Raw genomic sequence first — 21855 nt, 5'->3', positions numbered from 1 at the left:
GCACCACCACCCCCGCGCCCCCGTCCTCCACACTTGTCAGGCTCCTCCGCGTGGTGGCAGCCGGCCCCTCCTCCTCTTTGGATTTGCTCAGGAGGGCCATGTCTGTCCTTTCCTGGCCGTCCTCTTTGGAAGTAAGTCACTGAGTGCGCTGCTTCCTGGGATGGGTGGGGTGGGGAGGGGTGGGATAGGGGCACCCAGGCTGGAACGGGACAGCGATGAGGGTTTTGTGACCTCCTCTTTCCCAGACGAGTCTCCCTACTTCCCGTTGACGTCTCTTGAGTCGTGTGTCAGATTGGCAGAGCTTGCTGGGGACTTGTGGGGGCTTGGGTCAGGCCTGGGTGCTTGCCCCCTGAGCCTGGGGTTACTGTCAGCAGGCTGGAGTAAGTGTCCTGCCACTGGTACCTGGTAGGTGCTCAGCCAATATTTCAGTAACTGAATATTCTAGACTTAACTATGTATTTTAAGCCTTACAAAAGAGTGTCACCTGGACTCTGTGGTACATTTTTCGACACCAGTGGACCTTTGTTAAAATTCCAGGTGGGGTTTACTAACAGCTTCTGCCACCTGCTGTTAGCAGGAGGTGCCCCTGCCCTTGACACTGGCCTTTCCGCATGTCCCTGTCACCGGCCAGCTCATGGGGGCCTCGTCTGTCTGCGTCCCTCCTCACTGCGCGAGCTCCTTGCTCCTTTCTCACTCGCGTCGGAGCGGAGCTGCGTCTGTTCTGCCTTTGCAAGCACTGTGCGTGGCTGTGTTCTCAGTGGCTTTTCCCGGACTGGGTGTGCACTCGCGCTGTCTGCCCTGCCGCCTGCCCCTTGCTCCCCGCCCGCCCCTGCGCCCTCGCAGCCAGACTGGCTGTCCTTCCTGTGTCCTTAGAGGAGCCCTTCTCATCGTCTGTTTTCAGCTTTTTTACTGCAAAGAGCCACCCTTAGGAAAGTGTGTAACCCTGAGCTGCGCGGTGCAGCAGCCCCGCTCAGCTGTGCTGTGGCCCGGCCCCGGCTGCTGCCGACGGCTTGCTGTCTGTCCTCTGGGGACGCGTTGGCTGGCCTGCCGTGCCGTCTCATGGGGTGGCCTCCCTCGGGGAGGGTGCCCGGCGCCCAGCTCAGACCGCACCCCTGGCGCCCCTGCCCCGCTGTGCTGCCTCCACCCGTGGGGCGGCCATGCCCTCCCCTTCCCAGTCCTGCCCCCCGCTGCGGCTTGTCTCGTCCCAGCACCCCTGTCACACGTCTGCCTGTCTGTCCTCCGCCCCCCCGGGCTCCCTCCTGACCCCGCACACGGGAGGGACCATGACCATGCTTCCTTTGTCACCTGCGTCGGGGCAGCACAGGGGCAGCAGGGCTGTGCTTGGTGCCTCAGCAGCGGGTCCGCAGCACCCCCCGGGCTTGGGCGCTGGGCGGCGGTCACGCCGCCTGTGAGCCGGCGACAGGCTTTCCTGGCTTGTTGGAGAGCGGCTGCAGGTGCGTTCGGATGCCACGGTTGGGGGAGTTGGTGAAGACTGCCTTTTCAAAGTGACTTGGATAAAGCAGGAAATTATTTGAGGTAAAGGTAGACTACGAAAACGGACTGACTAGACATGCTTCAAAAATACTGATTAAGAACAAGTCACTAAGCCGCCTCACGTCAGTAGAATTGAGAGAACAATGAAAAGTGGATTATTTGGACATTGACCGACTTAGCTGACTCTTAGCAAAGGTCGAAAGCAAACTTTGCATCTGCGGGTCACTCGGCGTCCCCTGAAGGGTTCTCCTGAGGTGTCCTCGGCACGGGCGAACCGATGTCCTGCTCTCAGGACTCGGGAGGTGGAACTGAGAGGAGAGGAAGCGCGGGTTTTGTGACGGTCATCCTGGATGTTGTAGAGAGAGGCCTGCACAGCGGTGACCTCAGTCCCACGAAAGCTGTCAGCTCAGAGCCCCACTGTCACGTGGCTGTCACGGGGGGAGGGGGCTGCCACTGTGTTGAGCCCCTGTGTTCTGAGACGTGCCTGAGGGCAGATAGCAACGGCCTGGGCTTGACCTGGCATTAATGCACCCTGGAAGGGGGTCTGGGGACAGTGACCCCAAACTGGGTAGCACTCTGATGCAGTGGCACTGTGACTGCACGTTGGCGGGTCCAGGGTGGGTGGTGTTTCCTTTTCCTGGGACTACTGGTTTTGAGGGACTGCTTCTCATGTGATGAAGTTGACATCTCGGGGCTCCGGAGGTGGGGGTGTGACAGAAGGCGATACCCTGACTCTGGGGTCATAGGCTCCCTGGCTGGCTTCCACAGGTGTTTGGAGCAACTTACTCTATGTCTTCAAAGTAGGTGTCCTGCCTGCCAGACACTTCGCTTGTGTGTCTGGACTGTGACCCCACCCTTGCTCTAGGGACGGGGTTGGGGAGTGGCCCGTGACCTCCCGTGTGAGCTGGTGCTTGGTCGTGTGCGGCGCTCAGCAAGCGCTCGGTACTGGCTGCAGCGCTGCGGCCTCCTAGGGGCGTTCGTCAGTGGTCCCTCGAGGGGAGCCCCTGCAGTCCGTCCCCCGTGACCCACTGTACCCCAGCTGCTTCTCCTGGTTTCAGCTCCCTTCCCACGTCCCGGAGGAGCCGGTGATCACGAGGGACATGTACGAGGTCGCTGTCTCCCTGATCCATACGTTCGATGACATGGACATGAAAGACAGTGGGTAAGACACTCGGGTGCCGTGCGGGATGCCCCTCGGGGTGCGGCCTGGGTTCCTTGTTTTAAACTCCCGCGTCTTTGTAATACCAAGGTTTCACTGTGGAGACTTTTTCAGTAGCCACTCTGTATCTTTAAAAATAAAGTCAGCACCTTCAAAATTTCCACTGGCAATGTCCACTCTAAAGTAGTTAGAACCGTGCCAGGTGTGAGGACCGAGCGCTGTGGGAGCCAGAGAGCAGCCTGAGGACCGTGCTCCTGACCTGCCGCGTGCTGCCCTGGGGTCCCGAGCGGACGTCACCGCGCTGGCTCGCTGTTCTGTCTTGTGTCCTGGACTCGCCTCCCTCGGCCGTTCCTGTCCCCCCTGAAGCCCAGCCCCCACAGCTGGCTTCCGGGTCCGCTGGGAGCGGCGCTTCGTTTTCCTTTGGCTGCGAGGGTCTTCATTTCATTCTCACGCTTGAAGGACAGTTGTGTTGTTAGGTGTGAAAGCTAGGGTGCTGTTTAAGTCTCTCCGTGCTCCTCTTTTTCTAATTTTATGTCTAACTTTATTGAGATATAACCTGCTCACATTAAATACAGTCATCTTTACTGTCCTTTCCGTGCCGTGGTGCTGCCCTGGTGACTCAGTCAGTCAGCTCTTGTCTGCTCTTCCCGCGTGGGCTGCCTGCTGGGAGGGCGCCATGGGGACCCTGTGTACCCTCCACCCCGTCTGACCCACGGCCTCTGCTGTGGGCACTGTGCCTGGCGGCCACTCACCTGTCACTCGCGTGGGCACCGTGGGCCGCACCACGTCCCTTGTCCCCTCAGTGTGTTCTTTCATCACCTGTTCTTGTTTGTCCCTGGGATCTCAGCATAGAGTGGGGCTTCCCTTATGTCACTGCCTCTCTGCTCTTCCTTGTGCTCTCTGTCTTCCCACGCTACAATGGACTCACGGACTTTTCCCCTTTAAATAGAATTTATTTTCAGGGAAGTTTTAGGTTCCCAGCAAAATTGAACAGAACATCTCCACGTCCCCATGCCAACTCCCCTCACCCCTGTCAGTGTTTCATACGTGTCACCAGCACCCAGCTCCCAGTTTACACCGGGCCACCCTGGTGACAAGTGGACAATGACAGCCTCCAGCACTGTGGCCTCGGGCTGAGGTTTCACCGCCCTGAAAACTCTCTGTGCTCTGCCTGCTCACCCCGCACCCCCCACCCCCCCGTAAGCCCTGGCAACCATCCATCTTCTCATTGTCCCCACAGTTTTACCTTTTCTGGAGTGTCTGTGGCTGGACTTACACAGCAGGTGGCCGTTTCCCACCGACTTCTCTCACTGAGTGATGCGCGTGTAACGGCCTTCCTCTCTTCTCGGCGGGCAGCTCGTTTCCTTTTAGTGCTGAGTGATGCGCCACGGCCTGAATGGACCACAGGCTATTTATCCTGCTGGAGGACATCTCGGTGGCCTTCAGGTTTTGACTTATGAATAAAATTGCTATAAACATCAAGTGCAGTGTTTTTAAAAAGATTTTATTTACTTATTTTTTAAAGAGGGGAAGGGAGAGAGAAAGGGAGAGAAACATGTATGTGTGGTTGCCTCTCGCGAGCGCTGACTGGGGACCCGGCCCGCAGCCCAGGCCTGTGCCCCGACTGGGGATCGAACCGTCCACCGTCTGCTTTGTGGGATGACACCCGGCCCGCTGAGCCACACCGCTCAGGGCTCTGTGTGCAGGTTTGTGTGGACATGGGTTTTCAGCTTCTTGGGGTAAATGCCAAGGCACACGAGTTCTGGGTCCGAGTAGGAAACCGCAGGACTGTCTCCTGAAGGGGCTGTGACCCCAGCAGTGAACGCGCGGCCTGCAGCTCCGCGTCCTCGCAGCAGCTGATGGCGTCCGTGTCTGGCCTGCGGCCGTCTGAGCACAGTGCAGTGGCACCGCATTGCTGTCATGACAGTCCCCGGTGACATGGGGTGGGGAGCTTTTCTTCATAGGGCTGCTTGTCACCTGTGCATCGTCTTCTATTTATTGTATTTTTTTACTGTTGTTCTATTACCGTTGTCCCACTTTCCCCCTTTGATCCCCCTGCCCCGCCCCTGCCCCACAGTCAGGCCCTACCCCGTTGTCCGTGTCTGTGGGTCCTTTATGTTAGTTCCTATACATCTTCTTCAGTGAGATGTCCGTCAGGCCTTCTGCCCATCCGCCCCCCAAATTTTAAGTATATTTTATTGATTATGCTGTTACAGTTGTCCCAATTTCTTCCCCCTTTGCTCCCCTCTGCCCAGTACCCCCCCTTCCCTCCAGCAATCCCACCCCATTAGTCACGTCCATGGGTCGTGCATATAAGTTCTATGGCTTCACCCTTTCCTATATTATTAACTTCCCCCTGTCTATTTTGTACCAACTGATTATGCTTCTTAGTCCCTGCACCTTTTCCCCATTTCTCCCCCTCCCCCCTCCCAGCTGGTAACCCTCCAGATGATCCCCACACCTATGATTCTGTTCCTGTTCTGGTTGTTTGCTTAGTTTGTTTTTGTTTTTATTTTTTAGATTCAGTTGTTGATAGTTGTGAGTTTGTTGTCATTTTAGTGTTCATAGTTTTGATCTTTTTCCTAAATAAGTCCCTTTAACATTTCATGTAATAATGGCTTGGCGATGATGAGCTCCTTTAGCTTCATCTTGTCTGGGAAGCACTTTATCTGCCCTTCCATTCTAAACGATAGCCTTGCTGGGTAGAGTAGTCTTGGTTGTAGGTCCTTGCTTTTCACCACCTTGAATACTTCTTACCAGTCCCTTCTTGCCTGCAAAGTGTCTTTTGGAAAATCAGCCGATAGTCTTATAGGCACCCCTTTGTAGGTAACTCTCTGCTTTTCTCTTGCTGCTTTTAAGACTCTCTTTATCTCAAACCTTTGGCATTTTAATGATGATGTGTCTTGGTGTGGTCCTCTTTGGGTCTAGCTTGTTGGGACTCTCTGTGCTTCCTGGACTTATATGTCTATTTCCTTCACCAAATTAGGGAAGTTTTCCTTCATTGTTTTTTCAAATAAACTTTCAATTTCTTGCTCCTCCTCTTCTCCTTCTGGCACCCCTATGATTCGGATGTTGGCTCGTTTAAAGTTGTCCCAGAGGTTCCCAAGCCTCTCCTCATTTTTTTCAATTCTTGCTTCCTCATTCTGCGCTGGTTGACTGTTTTTTCCTTCCTTATGTTCCAAATCATGGATTTGAATCCCAGTTTCCTTCCCTTCACTGCTGGTTTTGTGTGGGTTTTCCTTCGTTTCACTTAGCATGCCCTTCACTTCTTCCCTTATGTGTTTGCCGTACTCAAGCATGTCTGTCAGCCTGTGAGCATTTTTATCACCAGTGTTTTGATCTCTGTGTCTGTTAGGTTGGCTATCTCCTCGTCGCTTAGTTCTCCCACTGGAACCTGGATCTGTTCCCCCTTTTGGGCCATACTTCTCTGTCTCCTCATCTTGACAGGCCTCTGTGTGTGTTTGCCTGTGTCTTAGGCAGAGCTGTCGCTCCTGTTATGTTGTAAGGGGTGGAGCCTTAGGGATTAGTTAGTGTAGGGCGACCTGTTTCACCATGTTGAGGCGCTGTATATGGGGGGGAGGGGTCTGTTTGGATGAGTATTTCTTCTTTATATCTTTGTTTGTTGTACTTCCATGCAGCTTGATATTCTGGAACTTCTGGTTGTCTCTAGTTTTGAGGTAGTTCTTTTCCTTATTAGTTGTAGAGGGAGATGCAGCGTGTCTGTCTGGGCCTCCATCTTGGCCGGAAGTCCTCTTCTGTCCATTTTTAATTACGTTGATTGTTTTCTAATTGTTGAGTTTTTGGAGTTCTATGTGTATTTTGGGTAACAGTCATTTATGTGTTTTTTGCAAATGTTTTCTCTCTGTGCCTTGCCTTCTCATTCTCCTGAGATTTTGGTTTATTTCAAGTGTCAAAGTTGATGGCAGTCAGGTTTCTTTGTGGATGGTTAGTTATCCAGAGTGTGGCCAGCGGGAGCCTCCTCAGCTGGCCCCGGTGATGCCTGACCCTGGTGTTCTCTGCTTTCGGGCCCAGCCGTCCCAGCTCTTCTTGAGTTTCCTCGGTGGTAGATCAGGGGTCAACTTTGTTGCTTTTTCCAAAGAGCCAGGCTTTGGCCAGGGGGTGGGGCTGCTGGGGGTGCGCAGAGGAGAGGCGCTCGCCTCACACCAAGGACCACATGGATGGGGTGAGGGGCGGGGATGGGCTGGGATCTGTTCTGTAAATGTGCTTCCTGGTCAGTTTGACTCCTTGGAGTTTATTTTAAATGTTCTGTAGTTGAAGTTCTGGATTACAGTAACTACATTTCAAGGAAGACTTTTACAGATAGTTTTACAGGAGGAAATAATGGAACCAAGAGGCTCTGGGTCGCAAAGAGACTTGGGCCCCTCCCTTTGCTCTGCATCTCCTTATGGGAGAGAAAAAAAGTTCCGCCCGCAGGCACGCATGGCCTGTACACACCTTCCATGGTCAGGAGCTGCGGCGTCCGGGTTCTGTGGGAGCCCTGGCTGTCCCAGCCTGGGCTGATATCCGCCCCCTCTGTTTACAACAGGACCAAGACCGGGTCGGGTGCCCCGCTGGTGTGGGAGCGGAGCAGTGTGTTGGTGTTCCTGCCAGGTGAGTGCCAGCCCTCGCGGCCCGGCATCGTGGTGCCTGGTGCGCGCTGTGCAGAGCAGCATGCTATGTGCGGGTCACGCTTCTTCCACCCCAGGGACAGGAACGCTGGCGGCGTTTAGTTCGACCTGTGACTGTAACCCTCGTAGTGCTAAGGAGAGCGATGACCAAGAGTTCAATTTTTGAAGGCAGTCTTACCCCATCAAAATTTTCAGTGAAACACTTTGTTAAATTTGCTTTGTTACACGTATGTGGCCACAAATGTGTCATAGTGTTGTCACTAATGCCATGAGAGGCCTCAAGTGGTCCTTGAGTTCTTTTCTCAGTATTTGAGAAAACAGGCTCTTAAAATACTCCAAAGAAATTTACGTATAATTGTACTTTTTCAAAATGCTGTTTTTGGTGTTTTAATGAAGTGGGATAGCTTGATGAAACACTGTTGACAGCCATGCAGGTGTTTCTGCTGTGGAAGGTGCCCTGTCCCGCCGCTGAATGTCTGGATGCTGATGGAGTGCAGCAGGCAGCAGTGGCAGCGACCCAGCGCCCGGGGGACTCAAGCCCTGAGTGCCAGGCCGTGGCGGCTGTGGTTCAGTCGTATCCAGGAAACCCATTAGCTGGCCGTGGGATGGGGTTGCACTTGCCCCAGGAAGCACTTCTCAGCAGCGTGGGTGCGCCCAGCGCTGTTAGGGGAGAGGACCAGGCAGAGGCTGCCTTAGCCCCGAGCAGGAGACTGCGCTCTCAGCTGCGGGGCACTGCCTGGCTGAGGGTCTGTAAGGGGCATCTGCTGGTTGTCTTCCTGCGATGCGGTCATGAGGGTTCAGGGTTCACATGTGTTGCTTTTATTAGTTGATCTGGCGTGAAGGGCTCTGTATTCGTTTCCTAGGGCCGCTGTATGTAACCAAGTGCCCAGACTGGAGGGTCTGACAATCAGAGGGTCTTCTTCCTGCTCTGGAGGCTGCAGTTCCAAACGCGGGTGCCAGTAGGGCTGAGACCCCGCTGCGGCTGCGCACAGGTCCTTCCCGGCCTCCTCTAGCCCTGGGCCGGCGGCCTGTGGCTCCCGTGGCCTCTGCCGCCATCGTATGTGGCATCCTCTCCACGTCTGGCTCTCTTTTTTTTCTAAGTATTTTAGTGTTTAATAGTAATAATACTTTATGCTAATACTATTTGATGGTTCTTAAATATCATTTTTTGGTTGTAAAATATTCCATGCTCATTGCAGGGCATTAGGGAAATCAGTAGGAAAAAAAAAAGTGAAATGACGTGGCCAGCACTCACACGCAGCCACTTGCACTATAGAAGGGCCACATGGGGAGCGGGCAGTGTGTGTCCTGCTGCTGAGAGTCTGGGGATCCGTGTCACTGTACACTTCCCCTTGTCGTTCTGATGTGCACGGGAAAAGGAAGTGAGATGAATCGCTAGGGCCTTCCTTGGCAGAGATGTCGTCTTCATTTAAAGGTTGGTTTTCAGGCCCCGGCTGGGTAGCTCAGTTGGTTGGAACAGGGTTGTGGGTTTGGTCCTCGGTGAGGGCACATGCCTGCGTCAGCCAGTGGCTGCCTTTGTCACGAGTGGAGCGGCGAATCGTGCTTCTCTCTCTCAAAACAAACAAAGACATAAGGGTTCTTAGCAATAAATACAAATCTTTTTCTTTCCCTTTTTTTTCTTCCATAGGTCTGGGTGAAATAAACTATATGCATGAACTTCTCACAAACATGGTTCAGAAAAGGTGTGTTTAAACAATACTGCTTCTTTTTCCTTTCTGTTGAACTCATTGGAGTGACACTCGTCAATAAAATCCTGCGGGTTTCAGATGCAGATACTGCTGAATTCTTAAGACAGGGATGCATCGTCCCCGTGTGAAGTAATTTTAATTGTCTCAACGAGCAGTTGCTTATCTTCTAAGCTCTCAGCTACACCTCTGCCTTATGGACGTGGTGTTCCGCTCACTTGCCTCTTAGGCTCCACGTCTACCCCCTGCACTCGAGTGTGACTCTGGAGGAGCAGAGCAACGTGTTTATGAGCCCCGTGCCCGGGTACAGAAAGGTAGGACAAGGCTCCCCTGAGGAGATGCTGGCCTCCTGAGCCCTGGCTTACTTAATTTTGTCTTGGAGCTTCTCAATCAGTTTGCTAGAGGTTTTTATTGCCTTTGATTTCTCAAAGCGTGGGACTGCTCTGGCAACTTTTAAGTTTTATTTAGTTTTTAGAAAGAGGGGAAGGGAGGGGAAAGAGAGGGAGAGAAACACTGATTGGTTGTCTCTCACACGCCCCCAACCAGGGACTGAACCTGCAACCCAGGCTGTGCCCTGGCCAAGAATCTGATTGGCAACCTTTGGGTTCTCAGGCCGGCGCTCAGCCCCCTCGGCCACCCCAGCCAGGGCAGCTGGTGGGAGCGAGGGGCTGTCTCATCGCAGCCCTTCTGGTGCTGCTGGCGGTGCTCAGGGACCTTTGACTCCAGGGGGCGCCCTGACCTGCAGGGCAGCCTGGGCCCTGCCTTGGGTCCCAGCCTGGTGGTTCCTTTTGCCCCCGAGGGTGAGCCCCTCGGGGGAGGAGGCGGCGCTGTGCTGAGGTGTGTGGTCAGGAGCGGGTGGCATCGGGCAGGTGACGTGGTCCTCGCCTGTAGCAGTGTGGCTTCAAGCAGCCACCTCTCTGAGACTTGACTCTGTGTTTGGTGCCTGAGCCGGGCTGCTGGTGCGGCAGAGCCGCTGGGAGGGGAGGGGCAGTGGCGGGGCCCAGGGCGGGCGTCCAGGGCAGGGCGGTCACACGGCTGCTGCTTCCTGGACTTGGCAGGTCTGAGCCCTTCACACGTGTCACCTCCTGTGACCCTCACAGCAGCCCCGTGAGGGTGAGCATCACCACTGTCTCCGTTTCATATGTGAGGAAAACCAGGGACGTGACGGGCTGGGGTCGCACCTTGTGGAGCAGAGCTGGGGCTCAAGGAGGTTCAACTGCTGAGGCCACATTGCAGTGACCCCTCCTCCTACCCACGCCCCCGGGCCCCTGATCAGTCGTAACACGGATAAAATAGGAAAGCGACAGATTTCAAATTTGAGTCCAGCGTTCACGTCAAGAAGCTTTGAAACGACTCCGGGGTCTGAGTTTTCTTACTGTTGCCTGACGGTCTCCAGTGCGCAGTAAGAGCGTCCGCCTCTCTTTCTGCCATTTGGTAGATTATCCTGTCCACCAACATCGCGGAGAGCTCCATCACGGTCCCAGACGTCAAGTACGGTAGGCCGCTGCTGCTGCCCTCCCGGCGCGGGGGCCGCGGGCGGGCGTCTCTGAGGAGGTGTCGTTGGAACAGGGCTTGAGGTGCAGGAGGTGCGGCCGCGGAGGGTGTGGGTCCGAGGGGCAGGAGGAAGGCGGGTGTGGCTGAGACAGGCAGACGGGGGCTGCTGGGCTTGTCCTTGTGCCCGGACGGTCTGGGTGCCGGGGCAGGGCCGTAAACAGGGGCACACCCTTGTGAGGCAGCCCGGCTGGGGACGGGGAGGGGGACAGTGAACAGGGCAAACGCCGTGGCAGTGAACCGCGGTGTGCGTGTGGGGGGGGGGCACGGGTATTACGCAAGGCAGTCAGAACTCAGCCGTGCTGGGTGGGCTAAATGAAGGAAGACTGTGGCCTTGACCCTGTGGGGGGGGCCGTTGGGGAGCCCTGGGGCCAGGAGTGCTTGTCAGTCAGGTGGGGCCGAGACCGCCACACACGGCAGAGACGTGGGGATGGATGGGGCGCGGGTGACGGTCCAGAGCAGGACAGTCGCAGCAGCGGACGAAAGGAGCGGCCAGTCCCAGGTGAATTCTGCAGGCTTTGCTGAGGGGTCTGATTCAGGGCTTGCGAGGGCTGGAGGGGGCCTGTGGCCTGAGAACTGCAGGGGGTGGGGCCATGGCGGTGACTGGAGGGCCGGGTGCGGTGGGCGGAGGAGGGGCCTGCACTGGCCGCGGAGGCAGGGACTGGCCGCGTGAGCCTGGGCAGGGGGCAGAGGGGCACATGAGTGGCCGCGGAGGGCAGGTGAGGAGGGGCCCCTGGGGCAGGCCTTTGTGGGGGTTGGTGACCAGGCAGGGCCTGCTGGTGACAGGTCAGGGTCAGCGGTGACTGAAAATGGGCCTAGGGACTCAGCCACAGGACGTCATTGCTGACCTTGCTGAGCAGTTTCTGTGGAGGCGGAGCCTGCGAGGGCCGGGCTCAAGGAGGGATGGGTGAGGGGTCGGACAGGGAAGCCAGGCAGACAGCCCCCAGGGCCCAAGGCAGGAGACCCAGCACCTTGTTTGCTGGGCGACAGAAGCGGCGCGGGGCTGCTGCGGGCTGGGAGGGGACGGGGCTGCGGCAGGGTGCGGGGCAGCTCTGGTCGCAAGGGAGGCTGGCGGGGCCAGGAGGAGCTCTGTGGTCCCTGCTCCCTCGGGTACCAGAGGCACGGCTGAGAGCTGGGAGACGGGGTGTCAGAGGCTTAAGGAGAAGTGGAATGGGTCCCGAAGGAGAGGGACAGGGAGTGACCAGGAGGTGTCTTTCTGAGGGCCTGAAGGGGCAGGGGAGTCAGCCTGCTGGCCAGTTCGGTTTCTCCCTCTTTGCCACGTGGAGCGTGCAGTGTGGGTGGACAGCTGTCACTGAGCAGGGCTGGGGCGGAGCCACACGTGCGTGGGGCACAGGGTTAGGGTTTGGTTTCGGGTTCGGGTTAGGACAGATTGCTCGATGGACCAGGTCCTGTGTTTGGGGCAGGCGGGGAGGGAGGCGGTGCGGGCACAGGGGAGGGACAGGCTGCACGTTCTCATGGGGCCAGGTGGCAGGGCCCCCTGAAGTTCTGGGGTGAGAGGTTCTGCTTGACATTGAACAGAGCGGTCGGATGGTGTGGCATTTGGTGGTGGGAAGGAAGGGTCAGTGTGCTGCTGGTGGTTGGTGGGGCGGGGGTGCTGTCCGGGGGGTGGTAGGGCCCAGAGCGAGGGAGCAGGGGACCCACACACCCTGCTGCAGAGACCACCGCCTGTGGTAGCCAGGACGGGAGGGTCTGTGCAGGAGGAGTGGCAGGGGCATCTGCCACCTGGGCTCACAGATGAGGACACCGAAGTGCAGGGAGGCCAAGCTGCTGGGCCCAGCCCCCAGCCCTGGCCGCTCCTCTGCCCTGTGCTGCGCCAGGGACCATGGCCATCGAGTGTCGCCCAGGTGGGCTCAGCCTGGGGCACGTCAGGTCCTACAGGGCCCTGTCCGTGGTGCCCAAAGACTCCTTCCCCATCCTTAGGAGGCAGAGGCTGTGGGGTCTTGCCTGTTGGTCACTGTGCACTGTGATTGTCACACGGCTGTGTCCTGTGAGCATCGTGTTTGTTCTCCTTTTTAAATGACAGTTATAGACTTCTGTTTGACTAGAACTCTGGTGTATGATGAAGACACAAATTACCAGAGTCTGCGCCTGAGCTGGGCGTCGAAGACCAGCTGCCACCAGAGGAGAGGTAAGCTGGGAGCCGCCCCCCCCCCCCCCCCCAGGCGCAGCTTCAGGTCCAGGTTTGCCACTGTCACTCAGAGACTCCCCTTGTCGGAACCAGCTCTAAGATGTCAGCAGCCCATCTCTTACCATAAGACTCTGCACTTAAGCCTGTGACTCTCTCCTGTCCATCAAAGTAGGTGACAGTCTGTGTACACAGGTAAGGGACAGCATCCTGTCCCCTCCAAGGCTGTCATTTTTCACAGCAAGCCTGTGTGTGCCTGGGAGGGTTTTGGAAGCCATGTGGCTTGCTTTGTAAGTGCTTGGTAGTCCTTCCCTCCCCTCCCGTCCGAGCGCGGATCTTTTTGAATGGGCTGCACAGCGGGCCCCGTGTTTGCTGGGATGCACCCATGTATCCCTGCAGCAGTGGAGCTGGGGGTGTCTGTCAGGGGCTGGGACCTTGGCCGCAGTGCAGGTGTGGCCGTGACCTCCTCAGGGCCCTGGCTGCAGCTGACAGTGTGCTCCGTGTGGACTGATGCTGTCAGGGAGGGCTGGTGACAGCCACCCCCCCAGAATGGAGGGAGGCACCGCTGAGGGGCACCCACCACGTGCAAGTGCACCCGAGGTGTCCACGTGTCCTCAGTGCCCGTGCCACCACCAGGCAGAGCCGCAGTGCCACACAGAGGAGGAGCGGCCTGCCCAGGCTGCCCTGTTAGGTGGCGGGGCTGGAAGTGGCACCTTGAGGTCAGCCTAGCTTCTGGACAGGGCCCCTGAGAGAGGGATGCAGAGAGACTTCTACAGAGCCACAGAAGGGGGTCCACAGCCCACCCCTCACTTGGGGAAACCTCGTGCCCAGTAAGGGACGTAAGTGAGAACGGGGCATTAAACTGGAATCATCTCCCTGCTTATCCTGTCCCCCACACAGAGCCCTAAGCCAAAAAAATCTGTGCTCAGGAAAAATGACTGAAGATGAATATACAAAACTGAGAAGGGGTTGTCTTTGGGACAGTCTTGGGTTGTAGGAGTTTTAACCTTGGTCTTTTTGTACGCTCATCATTTCCATAATTAGAAGGATTGTCCTATACAGGAAGCTGCAGAAATAGTACAGAGTCCCTTGAACCCTCCCCCAGCATGTCAGCGGTGACGTCTGACATGACAGGTTGGTTCCATGTTGCACGCACTCCTTTTGCCACCGCTGACACCGGAGACAGGCCGGCACAGCCCTGCTCCTCAGGTCTGCAGCAGGCAGCCTTGGCAGATCAGTTCTCTCTGTCACTGCAGCGTCCTCGCGATCCATGCAGGTGGTCGCGTGTGTCAGTGAGAACAGTCTAGCACTGTCCCGTTCGCTGCTAGAGGACCTCTGAGGGTCTCCGCGTGGCGGTGGCAGATGTAGCCACTGTGCGCATGGATGGCTGTGTGGACACATTTCTCTGGGATCCCTGCCGGGCCGTGGGCAAGGCACTGCCCACTCCTGTGTGGCGGCCTCCTCTTCCCACTGCTGGCCGCGGCATGTGGCCCAGCACTGGCTGTCACACTGCTCTGGCCCACAGTCACACCCTCTGTGCTTGGAGGCGGCACATCCGTGACAGCTGGCGAGGTTCAGTTCTCGTCGCCTGCTGCACCTCAGGGACATGTGTGCCCGTTTCCTGACTGGTTGTTGGTTCTCAGTGCTGGGCCCTGGGAGCTCTTCCTGTAGCCCCATGACATGTGCGCGCAGTTCCTCCTGCTTCATGCTGTAGTTTGTCCTTCATGCTCTGAGCCGGGTCCTTCACAGGCAGCTGTTCAGTTTGGACACAGCCATGCGCTGGCTGCATGTGAGGTGATCCATGCCAACGTCACCCGAGGTTCTTGCTGACCTAGTCTGCGAGGACACGCAGAGGCTTCTGGCCATTGTTAGATACATAGTTATGCTAATGTGGGAGCAATTAATGCCACATGGCCTTCGAACATGTCTCCTATGAAGGCCGTGCTGGACGTGTGTCGAAAGGCTACTGTTACCACCTGGTGCAGAAGGACTTCTGGGACAGAGCCATCCCTGACAACGTCGTTCCGGAGATGCTGGTAATGGGCTCGGGTCCACGTCAAAGTTTGTTTTTTTATAGACAGTTTTGCCACAGTCTGGGTGATGTAATTCTAAGTGTTTATAATTTAGATTCCAGAAAACTCACTTTATGACCAGTGGTCTTTAGTGGCAGCTCGCTCGTGAGCACTGGGTGCTCTGCGGGCTTCACACGGCCCTGTCTGCCGCTCAGACTGCCTGGGTGCTCTGCTCCCCCTTGTCCCGGGGGGCTGTTGGGGGGCGGTGCCTGGCAGGGGGCTGGCCTTTCCTTCCCCTCCCTGTCTTCCTCTCTTCCCCCTCCTCTGCCCTCCTGCCCTCCGCCTTCCCTTCTCTCCTCTGCGTCCTCCTCTCTCCCTGCTCTCCCTCTCCTGTCCCCCTTCTCTCTCTCTCACACCCTGCCCCTCCCTTTCTTCCCTCCTTTGTTTTTATCATCCTTCTCTTTCTCACCTGCTCCTTCTGCTCCTCTTACCCCTCCTGTTTTTCCCTGGCTTTTCTCCCCTCCTCGCTGCTGCTCCCTCTAAAGCGCTGGTCATGCTGACTGGGGTAATCGATTTGGTTCCTCCGTCACAACTGAGCGGAAGCTTGTCCTCTGCAGCGCTGTCCCTTGGGCAGCACGGTGCTGAAGGTGAAGCTACTGGACATGGGCGAGCCCAGAGCCCTGCTGGCCACGGCGCTCTCCCCGCCCCGCCTGGGCGACATCGGACGCACCGTCCTCCTGCTGAAGGAGGTGGGTCTGTCGCACGCTCGTCGTGTGCGAGGCGGGAGACTTGGCGATGCGTTTGAAAAGCTCCATAATGTGGAAATCTTTAAAGTGCTTGGTTGTAGATACTGAGACTTTGCTTTAAGAAGCACGTGTACGTAATGGCTAACGTGGGTTTCATACCCCACGCGCACAGCTCCTTTGAGCTCTGTTCTCGGCTTGCCGAAGCTGCGTCGCTCTCGCCATCCTCCCTTGGTGTCCAGAAGTTGAGACGAGACAAAATCAGCAGTACTTAATGGTTTTTCTCGCATGTGTCTTTGTGTTGGTGTTGAAGTAATTCATGCCGCATGGCCTGTGCATGTTCCCCCGGAAGGCCAGCTGGGCCGTGTCGGGAGGCTTCGGTTACTGCGGGACGCGCAGGGGTTCCTGGGGCCGCCGTTCCTCCGAGAGCCTGCGCAGTGGCCCCAAGTCCTGCCGCTCTCCTCACGCCAGCTGCCCCTCCTGTGGCTGCAGACTCCGCCCCCTGCTCCGAGGGTTCTGACCCCACCCCAGACTCAGGCCCTGCTCTCGGGGCGCAGCAGGGCCCAGGGCGCAGGGGCCCCACCTCAGGCAGGCAGTGCCTCGTGTTTTACCTTCATCTCAATGTCCGCATGGGCTTCTATGGAATACGCTTGCCCAGGTGAAGGGAGCTTGTTTCTGTCCTCAGTTTCTGTTCTTTGTTGTGAGTGATGAGTGCGAGGGGCGGGGGAATCTTTGCTTAGTGTTGTGCAGGCCGTGATGTTAAGCAGAGAGTCCGACTGGCCTCACGTGTTACCTGCCAGGACCACCCTTTCCTAAAAGTGATAACGTGTGTTCTTCAGCTCAGGCAGCAAGGTAAACATGTTTGGTAGCATCCATCTTTCCTGAGTCGACTTAGATGTCCTTTAGGGCCTCGTTCACCAACCGGTCTTCATTCCGCGTTTGGACCCCTGGCCTTAAGGACACCGAGCGCAGTCAGGCCGCGCTCACGGCGCTCGTTCGTCTGCACAGGTCGGCGCGCTCGCCGTCAGCGAGCAGAGGGAGGACGAGAACCCGCACGACGGGGACCTGACCTTCCTGGGCAGGGTGCTGGCCCAGCTTCCGGTCAGCCAGCAGCTCGGCAAGCTCATCGTCCTGGGACATGTGTTCGGGTGTCTGGACGAGTGTCTCATCATCGGTGAGCACGAGGCCGGCGCGCGCAGGGCGGGGCGCCTCTCCCGCTGGCTCACGCTCCCTGCTTTCCCTTGGCAGCGGCAGCTCTGTCTCTGAAGAACTTCTTCACGATGCCCTTCCGGCAGCACCTTGACGGATACAGGTACTCCACATTCGTATTTGAAAGCCCCTCTGCTGTACCGGTCTCGGGTGACACCGTGCGCTGTCCCTCCACAGGAACAAGGTGTTCTTCTCTGGCAGCAGTAAGAGTGACTGCATCGCCCTGGTCGAGGCCTTCAGGGTAGGTTCTCTGTGCACGTGGGGTGGGTGGGACCCGCCCTGCCCTGCACCTTTCTCTGCCCACCACGTGGGCAGGGCTGGGGAGGGAGAGGTGGATGGTGGGCGGGGCGAGTCCAAGTTTAGGAAGTTGCTTGAAAAATTAAATCTGTAAATTTTCTGCAGTTCAACTGTGTTGAAATTGGACTTAAAAAAAAAATTAAGAGTAACCAGTTGAGTATTTTGAAACTCTGGGCCATTTCTCATTAGACTTGGCAGGCCTGCAGGCAGAGCGGGGAGCTGCGGTGTCCAAAGGTAGGTCTGCAGGTGGCCGTGGGGCCGGGGGCGGGGGCAGTGGCCTGTCCTCCTTGGTGGCAGGTCCAGCGCGGGGCCGTGACCTGCATGTCTGGGGCCTCGGTAGCGGGGGGGCTTCTCAGCACCTGGTGGGGGGCTCTGCTCCGAGAACCTGAAGCCTTTCCTCTTGCTGCTTGTAGCTAATGGGCTTAAAAAAACTCAACCTCTTAGCTCCCCGCCCCCCTTTTTGATCAGGTTTTGTTCTTCTAAACTGATCAGGTCAAAAGGCTGTTGCCAGGCCTGTCTGTGGGTTCCAGGTGCGTGCTGGGCGGGTGCCCCCCAGCGTCAGGCCTGGGGTTTTCCTGCTGGGGTGCGTGCTCTGGGTGGCGTCCTTTTGGATGAGTTGTACATGTTATAGTAGCCGAATTAGCTCCAGTCTGCTACTTTAATGTTCAGTATTATGCTTTTGTGTATTTAAAGGATGAACTTGACTGGGGACGCTTAAATTACATTCAAATCAAGAGGATTAGAGAGGTAAGTTGTAATACATGGAAGCAGTGAGTGTTCCGAGAAGTATATCCTGTTTCCAACTTCAGTAGAATTTATATGTGTGTGTTACATGCGTATAATAATGTGCCGATATGAGTGTGTTTAGGTAGAACAATGCATACTTTATATAATTCAGGTATAGTTACTTAATATGTATTTATATGACATGTGACAATTACATACAGTTGTGACAGTCTTGTCATTTCTGATGTGCTAGCATCATCTTCCTCGTTCTGAATGTTGGGTGCTTGTGTCCTCTTTGTTTCTTAATTAGATTTGTGTCGGGGTGGGTGTGTCCCCAAGACCACCCCTCGGGGTCAGTGATTGGCTAGAAAGACTCAGAGCTCAGCAGAGCCCGCTGTCCTTGTGGCTGTTGGCGCTCACAGCCGAAGAGTGCGGCGCCAAGGCAGCCCAGGAAAAGGGGACCAAGGGCCAGGTCCCTGTTGTCTTCTCCCCGCAGGGCCCTGCGGGCACGACGCATCCTCCCTGCAGGGGTCTCTGATGGCAGGGCCACGTGCTGCCAGCCAGGCCGGCTCACCTGGCCTTGGGGTCAGCTTTGCTGATGGCTGGCCTTAGCTGCTCAGTTTTTAGCCCCTCCAGAGGTCACATGGAGGCTGCATGGCCCATGGCCCCAGCGTGCATGGTTGGCACTGTGTCCCAGGTCCTCCCAAGCACACTCTTAGGAGGTGGGACGTTCCCAGGGCTCAGGCTCCACCCCCGCTGGGCCTGCTGAGTGAGCCCCGCACTGCACCCCCCCAGGAGGCCTGGCCTGTTCTGCTGTGTTTTCAGAGGGCTTACTCTTGGCTTGCTTTTACTCTGTAGGTTTTAGGAGGGAGGGGAAAGGCGGAGGACTTGAATTGGTTAATCTTTGCTTTTTTATTAATCGAGTCTCTGGGTCCCCCGGCTCACCGTTTTAGCCTCCCTGAGATGAGCGTTCCGTTCACTGCTCCTGGAAGGGCTTGTGATGGAAGCGCGTGAGGCCGAGTGTGTCCTGGGCGCACATCCGGGCTCTGTCCTTTGGTGGGTGGCCTGGGGGACCCTGCCTGCAGCTGTCTGCAGTGTGGGTTTCCTCCTCGGTATTTTGTTTTGTTCTTTGTTTCTGTTTTTATTGCATTTGGTAAGAGTAAGAGACTAGTTTTCAGTTGACTTTTAACTGGGGGGTTATGTGTGCCTGTAGCCGTGCGGGAAGGAGGTCAGTGGCCTGAGCCTTGTTAGGTGCTTTTTCCAGTTAAGGTCACACTTGTGGTTTGTATGGTATTTACTTTCTCCTGTAGTTCACTGCGGTAACTTTGTGGAGGCTTAACTGAGGAGCAGTTTGCAGGCATCTGGAGCTGTGTTCTCGTGTGCGCTGGGCGTGTGGTGGTTTATGTGAGGCAGTCTTATTGCAACCAGGTGGTGTTCTGTTCAGAGTGACTGTTGGGTCACTTAGGTTGATCTTAATCACAAAATCAGTACACATTTGTTGTGGAGATTTTGGAAGTGTTTAGAGGACTTAAAGTATCCCTGGCTGGTGTGGCTCAGTAGACTGAGCGCCGGCCTGCGAACCAAAGGGTCACCAGTTTGATCCCCAGTCAGGGCACAGGCCTGGGTTGTGGGCCAGGTTCCTAGTCAGCACACGTGAGAGGCAACCACATATGGATGTTTCTCTCCCTCCCTCCCTTCCCCTCTCTCTGAAAATAAATAAGTAATTAAAATTGCATGGAGGACTGAGAGCGGAAGGCTTAGTCACGGTCGCTGGCTCTCCTGATACCTCGTCGGTCGTGAATGTCCATCTGCAGGGGTCTTGTGTGTGTGCGCACGCGTGTGTTCGCATCACAGCATGTAGCAAGTGTGTCCCATCCTGCACTGCGCGGCCCTTCCATTCTTTTTTCGTCCTGCGTGAGATGACTGCAAGCCCAGCCAGATTCACGCTCTCCCCACAGCGCCCCTGCGCTTTCCCTGCTCTGCGCGCACAGGTGCTCCGCGATGTCACCTGTCACTGTGCTTGCCTCAGGTGGCTGAACTGTACGAAGAGCTGAAGAGTCGAGTCTCCCAGTTCAACATGAGTGTCAGCTCTCAGCGGCCTGCCCTGGACCAGGAGCACACGCACAAGCAGCGGTTCATCCTGCAGGTGCGCACACATGTCCGTCTGCTGGTGCACCGGGGCAGGGGTGTGCTTCCTTCTCCTCCCTGATGCCAGTCACGCCGCCGCGCAGTGCAGGTTCTCTGTGTCCCAGACCCGTCCTGAAGCCAGAGGGGTGTTTGCGAGCACAGTTGTCGTGACTGCCTAGAGCAGAGCCTTTTCCTTTAGCTTCGAGGAAAGGAAAACCGCTCCTAACATCACTCAGCGTGTGGAGCTACTTACACTGAAGGAGCCTTACAGCTTCAGAGGTCGTGGTCCGAGGGGCTGGCGGAGGGAGCCTCACAGGGCATGTGGGGAGGGGAGTGGCTGAGCCCCCACGCCAGGGTCCCGGGGAGCACGTCCCCCTGCAGCAGCCCCTGGGCGGAGGCAGACAGAGCCGGGTTCTGGGCGATGCTGGACATGTGTGTGGCTGTCAGGTGTGCTCCTCACAGGGCACCTGCTGATGGGAGCGGGGACTGTGCAGACTGCTCCTCACACTGAGTTCAGTGCATGGGGCACTTGGCCCCACCCTGGGGAAGTTCCGGGAGGTAGGGGGAGGGGGAGGAGGAGGGGTCCGCACCGGCCTATGGCCCACCCACTCAGCGCCGCCTTCCCCCGCCCTCATGGGAGAAGTGCTCAGGCTTCCTTGAGGAAAGGTTGTGCCTACCATGCTTCTGTTACAGTAAAATAACCAGAATTGTGACTTTCTGCTTGAGTGGTAAAAGGCCTGGTTTTTTAGTAAAAACCTACTTTTTACGTTACAGATGTTCTGTCCTTCTTGGAAGAGTGAGACAGGCCGATCAAGTGATTCTGCTGCTTCATGAAAGCAGTTTCTCTTCCAGGTGGTCTTGGCAGGTGCTTTCTACCCGAACTACTTCACATTTGGACAGCCGGACGAGGAGTTGGCGGTGCGGGAGCTGGCCGGCAGGGACCCCAGGACGACCATCGTGGTAGGTGGGGGAGGCCGCCTTCCCCGGAGAGCTCCGGGGGGCTGGCACAGCGTCCCCGGCCTGCTCTCCTTCTCTGTGCCAGTCCTCTGCAGGCCCCCCCGGTGGGGCGTCCTGGCTAGTTTGCCCGGCACACATCTCCCCTCGCTCCCCGGCTGGGCTCTTTCACAGACTCGGCCGCGAGGCCCCGAGAAGTTCTGTGCTCGTGGCTGACGCTGCTCCATCGTGTGCCATTTTGAAGGGTTTAAGGCATTTTTCTGTGAGTTTAAGCACACGTTGTTAATCCACAACTTTGTTTTACACAAAGCTGATGTGACTGGTTGGCTGCCTGGCTCTGCCGTCTCCACTGGTCCCCATACCTGAGTGCCACTCGCGTCAGAGGCCCCACGCCACAGTCTGAACTAGAACGTGTGGCCTGGAAACAGTACTTAACTAACGTGGACACGGGGTGAGGCTGGTGGTCTGCCTGCGGGGACCCTGGGTAGAGAGCTGAGCCATAGCAACCTCAGGATGCATAGCTGGGGACCGGACTTACTGGGGCCCCTTGGTTCCGTGACGAGCCTCCGTCTGCTAAGGGGCTGTGGCGCGCTCGGCCAAGTTCCCGGCTTGACGCGAGCTCGCGGGCACTGTTGGGTCTCCGTGTTGCTGTCCTGTCACCACAGGTAGGAGGAAGCGGAGCTGAGGAGGAGTGGGTCGCAGAGTGTGGTACCCTGGGGGTGTGCAGGCAGGGGCCCCGTCTCCCAGGACTGCCTCTGCTGCATGCCCCTCACCTGGGCTCCGGGCTGTGCTGACCTCCTGCACCCAGCGTGCATGCTGGGGCCCCAAGTGACCTGCTAACTGTGCGTTCCAAACCTGAGGGGCAGCCAGAGTCTCCTTAGCCCTGTCTGGAGGCCTGTGCAAGGTGCTCTGTGTCTGTGCCTGAGCCCTGCACCCTCTGCATGGGGATGCCTTGTCCCCCAGACTTGGTGCTGTGGCTTCGGAGTCGGAGGACGACCCCCTGACCTGCCTCCAGACACTTGGTGGGACGGGATGTGCACTGAGACCCACTGCCTGGCATGGAGCTGGAGGGGGCCTACGAGGCACAGGACCTGGTTGCGGGG

The 21855-nt window shown here is 56.9% G+C and overlaps 1 protein-coding gene across 1 annotated transcript in view; it reads left to right on the top strand.

Moving 5' to 3' along the window:
* TDRD9 (tudor domain containing 9) overlaps positions 1-21855 on the top strand; it is a 57492-nt gene that overhangs the window by 11963 nt on the left and 23674 nt on the right. The window contains 15 exon segments of the mRNA XM_090265523.1: positions 2553-2656; positions 7200-7264; positions 8930-8984; positions 9217-9301; positions 10426-10483; positions 12583-12687; positions 14623-14720; positions 15314-15445; positions 16448-16613; positions 16688-16751; positions 16826-16889; positions 17135-17179; positions 17639-17692; positions 19701-19817; positions 20651-20758. Coding sequence (XP_090121649.1) covers positions 2553-2656; positions 7200-7264; positions 8930-8984; positions 9217-9301; positions 10426-10483; positions 12583-12687; positions 14623-14720; positions 15314-15445; positions 16448-16613; positions 16688-16751; positions 16826-16889; positions 17135-17179; positions 17639-17692; positions 19701-19817; positions 20651-20758 — 1320 coding nt within the window.

This window comes from Furipterus horrens, unplaced genomic scaffold (assembly GCF_987537825.1).
Source record: "Furipterus horrens unplaced genomic scaffold, mFurHor1.1.pri manual_scaffold_21, whole genome shotgun sequence".
Lineage (NCBI taxonomy): Eukaryota > Metazoa > Chordata > Mammalia > Chiroptera > Furipteridae > Furipterus > Furipterus horrens.
This window is presented reverse-complemented; position numbering and strand designations above follow the sequence as displayed.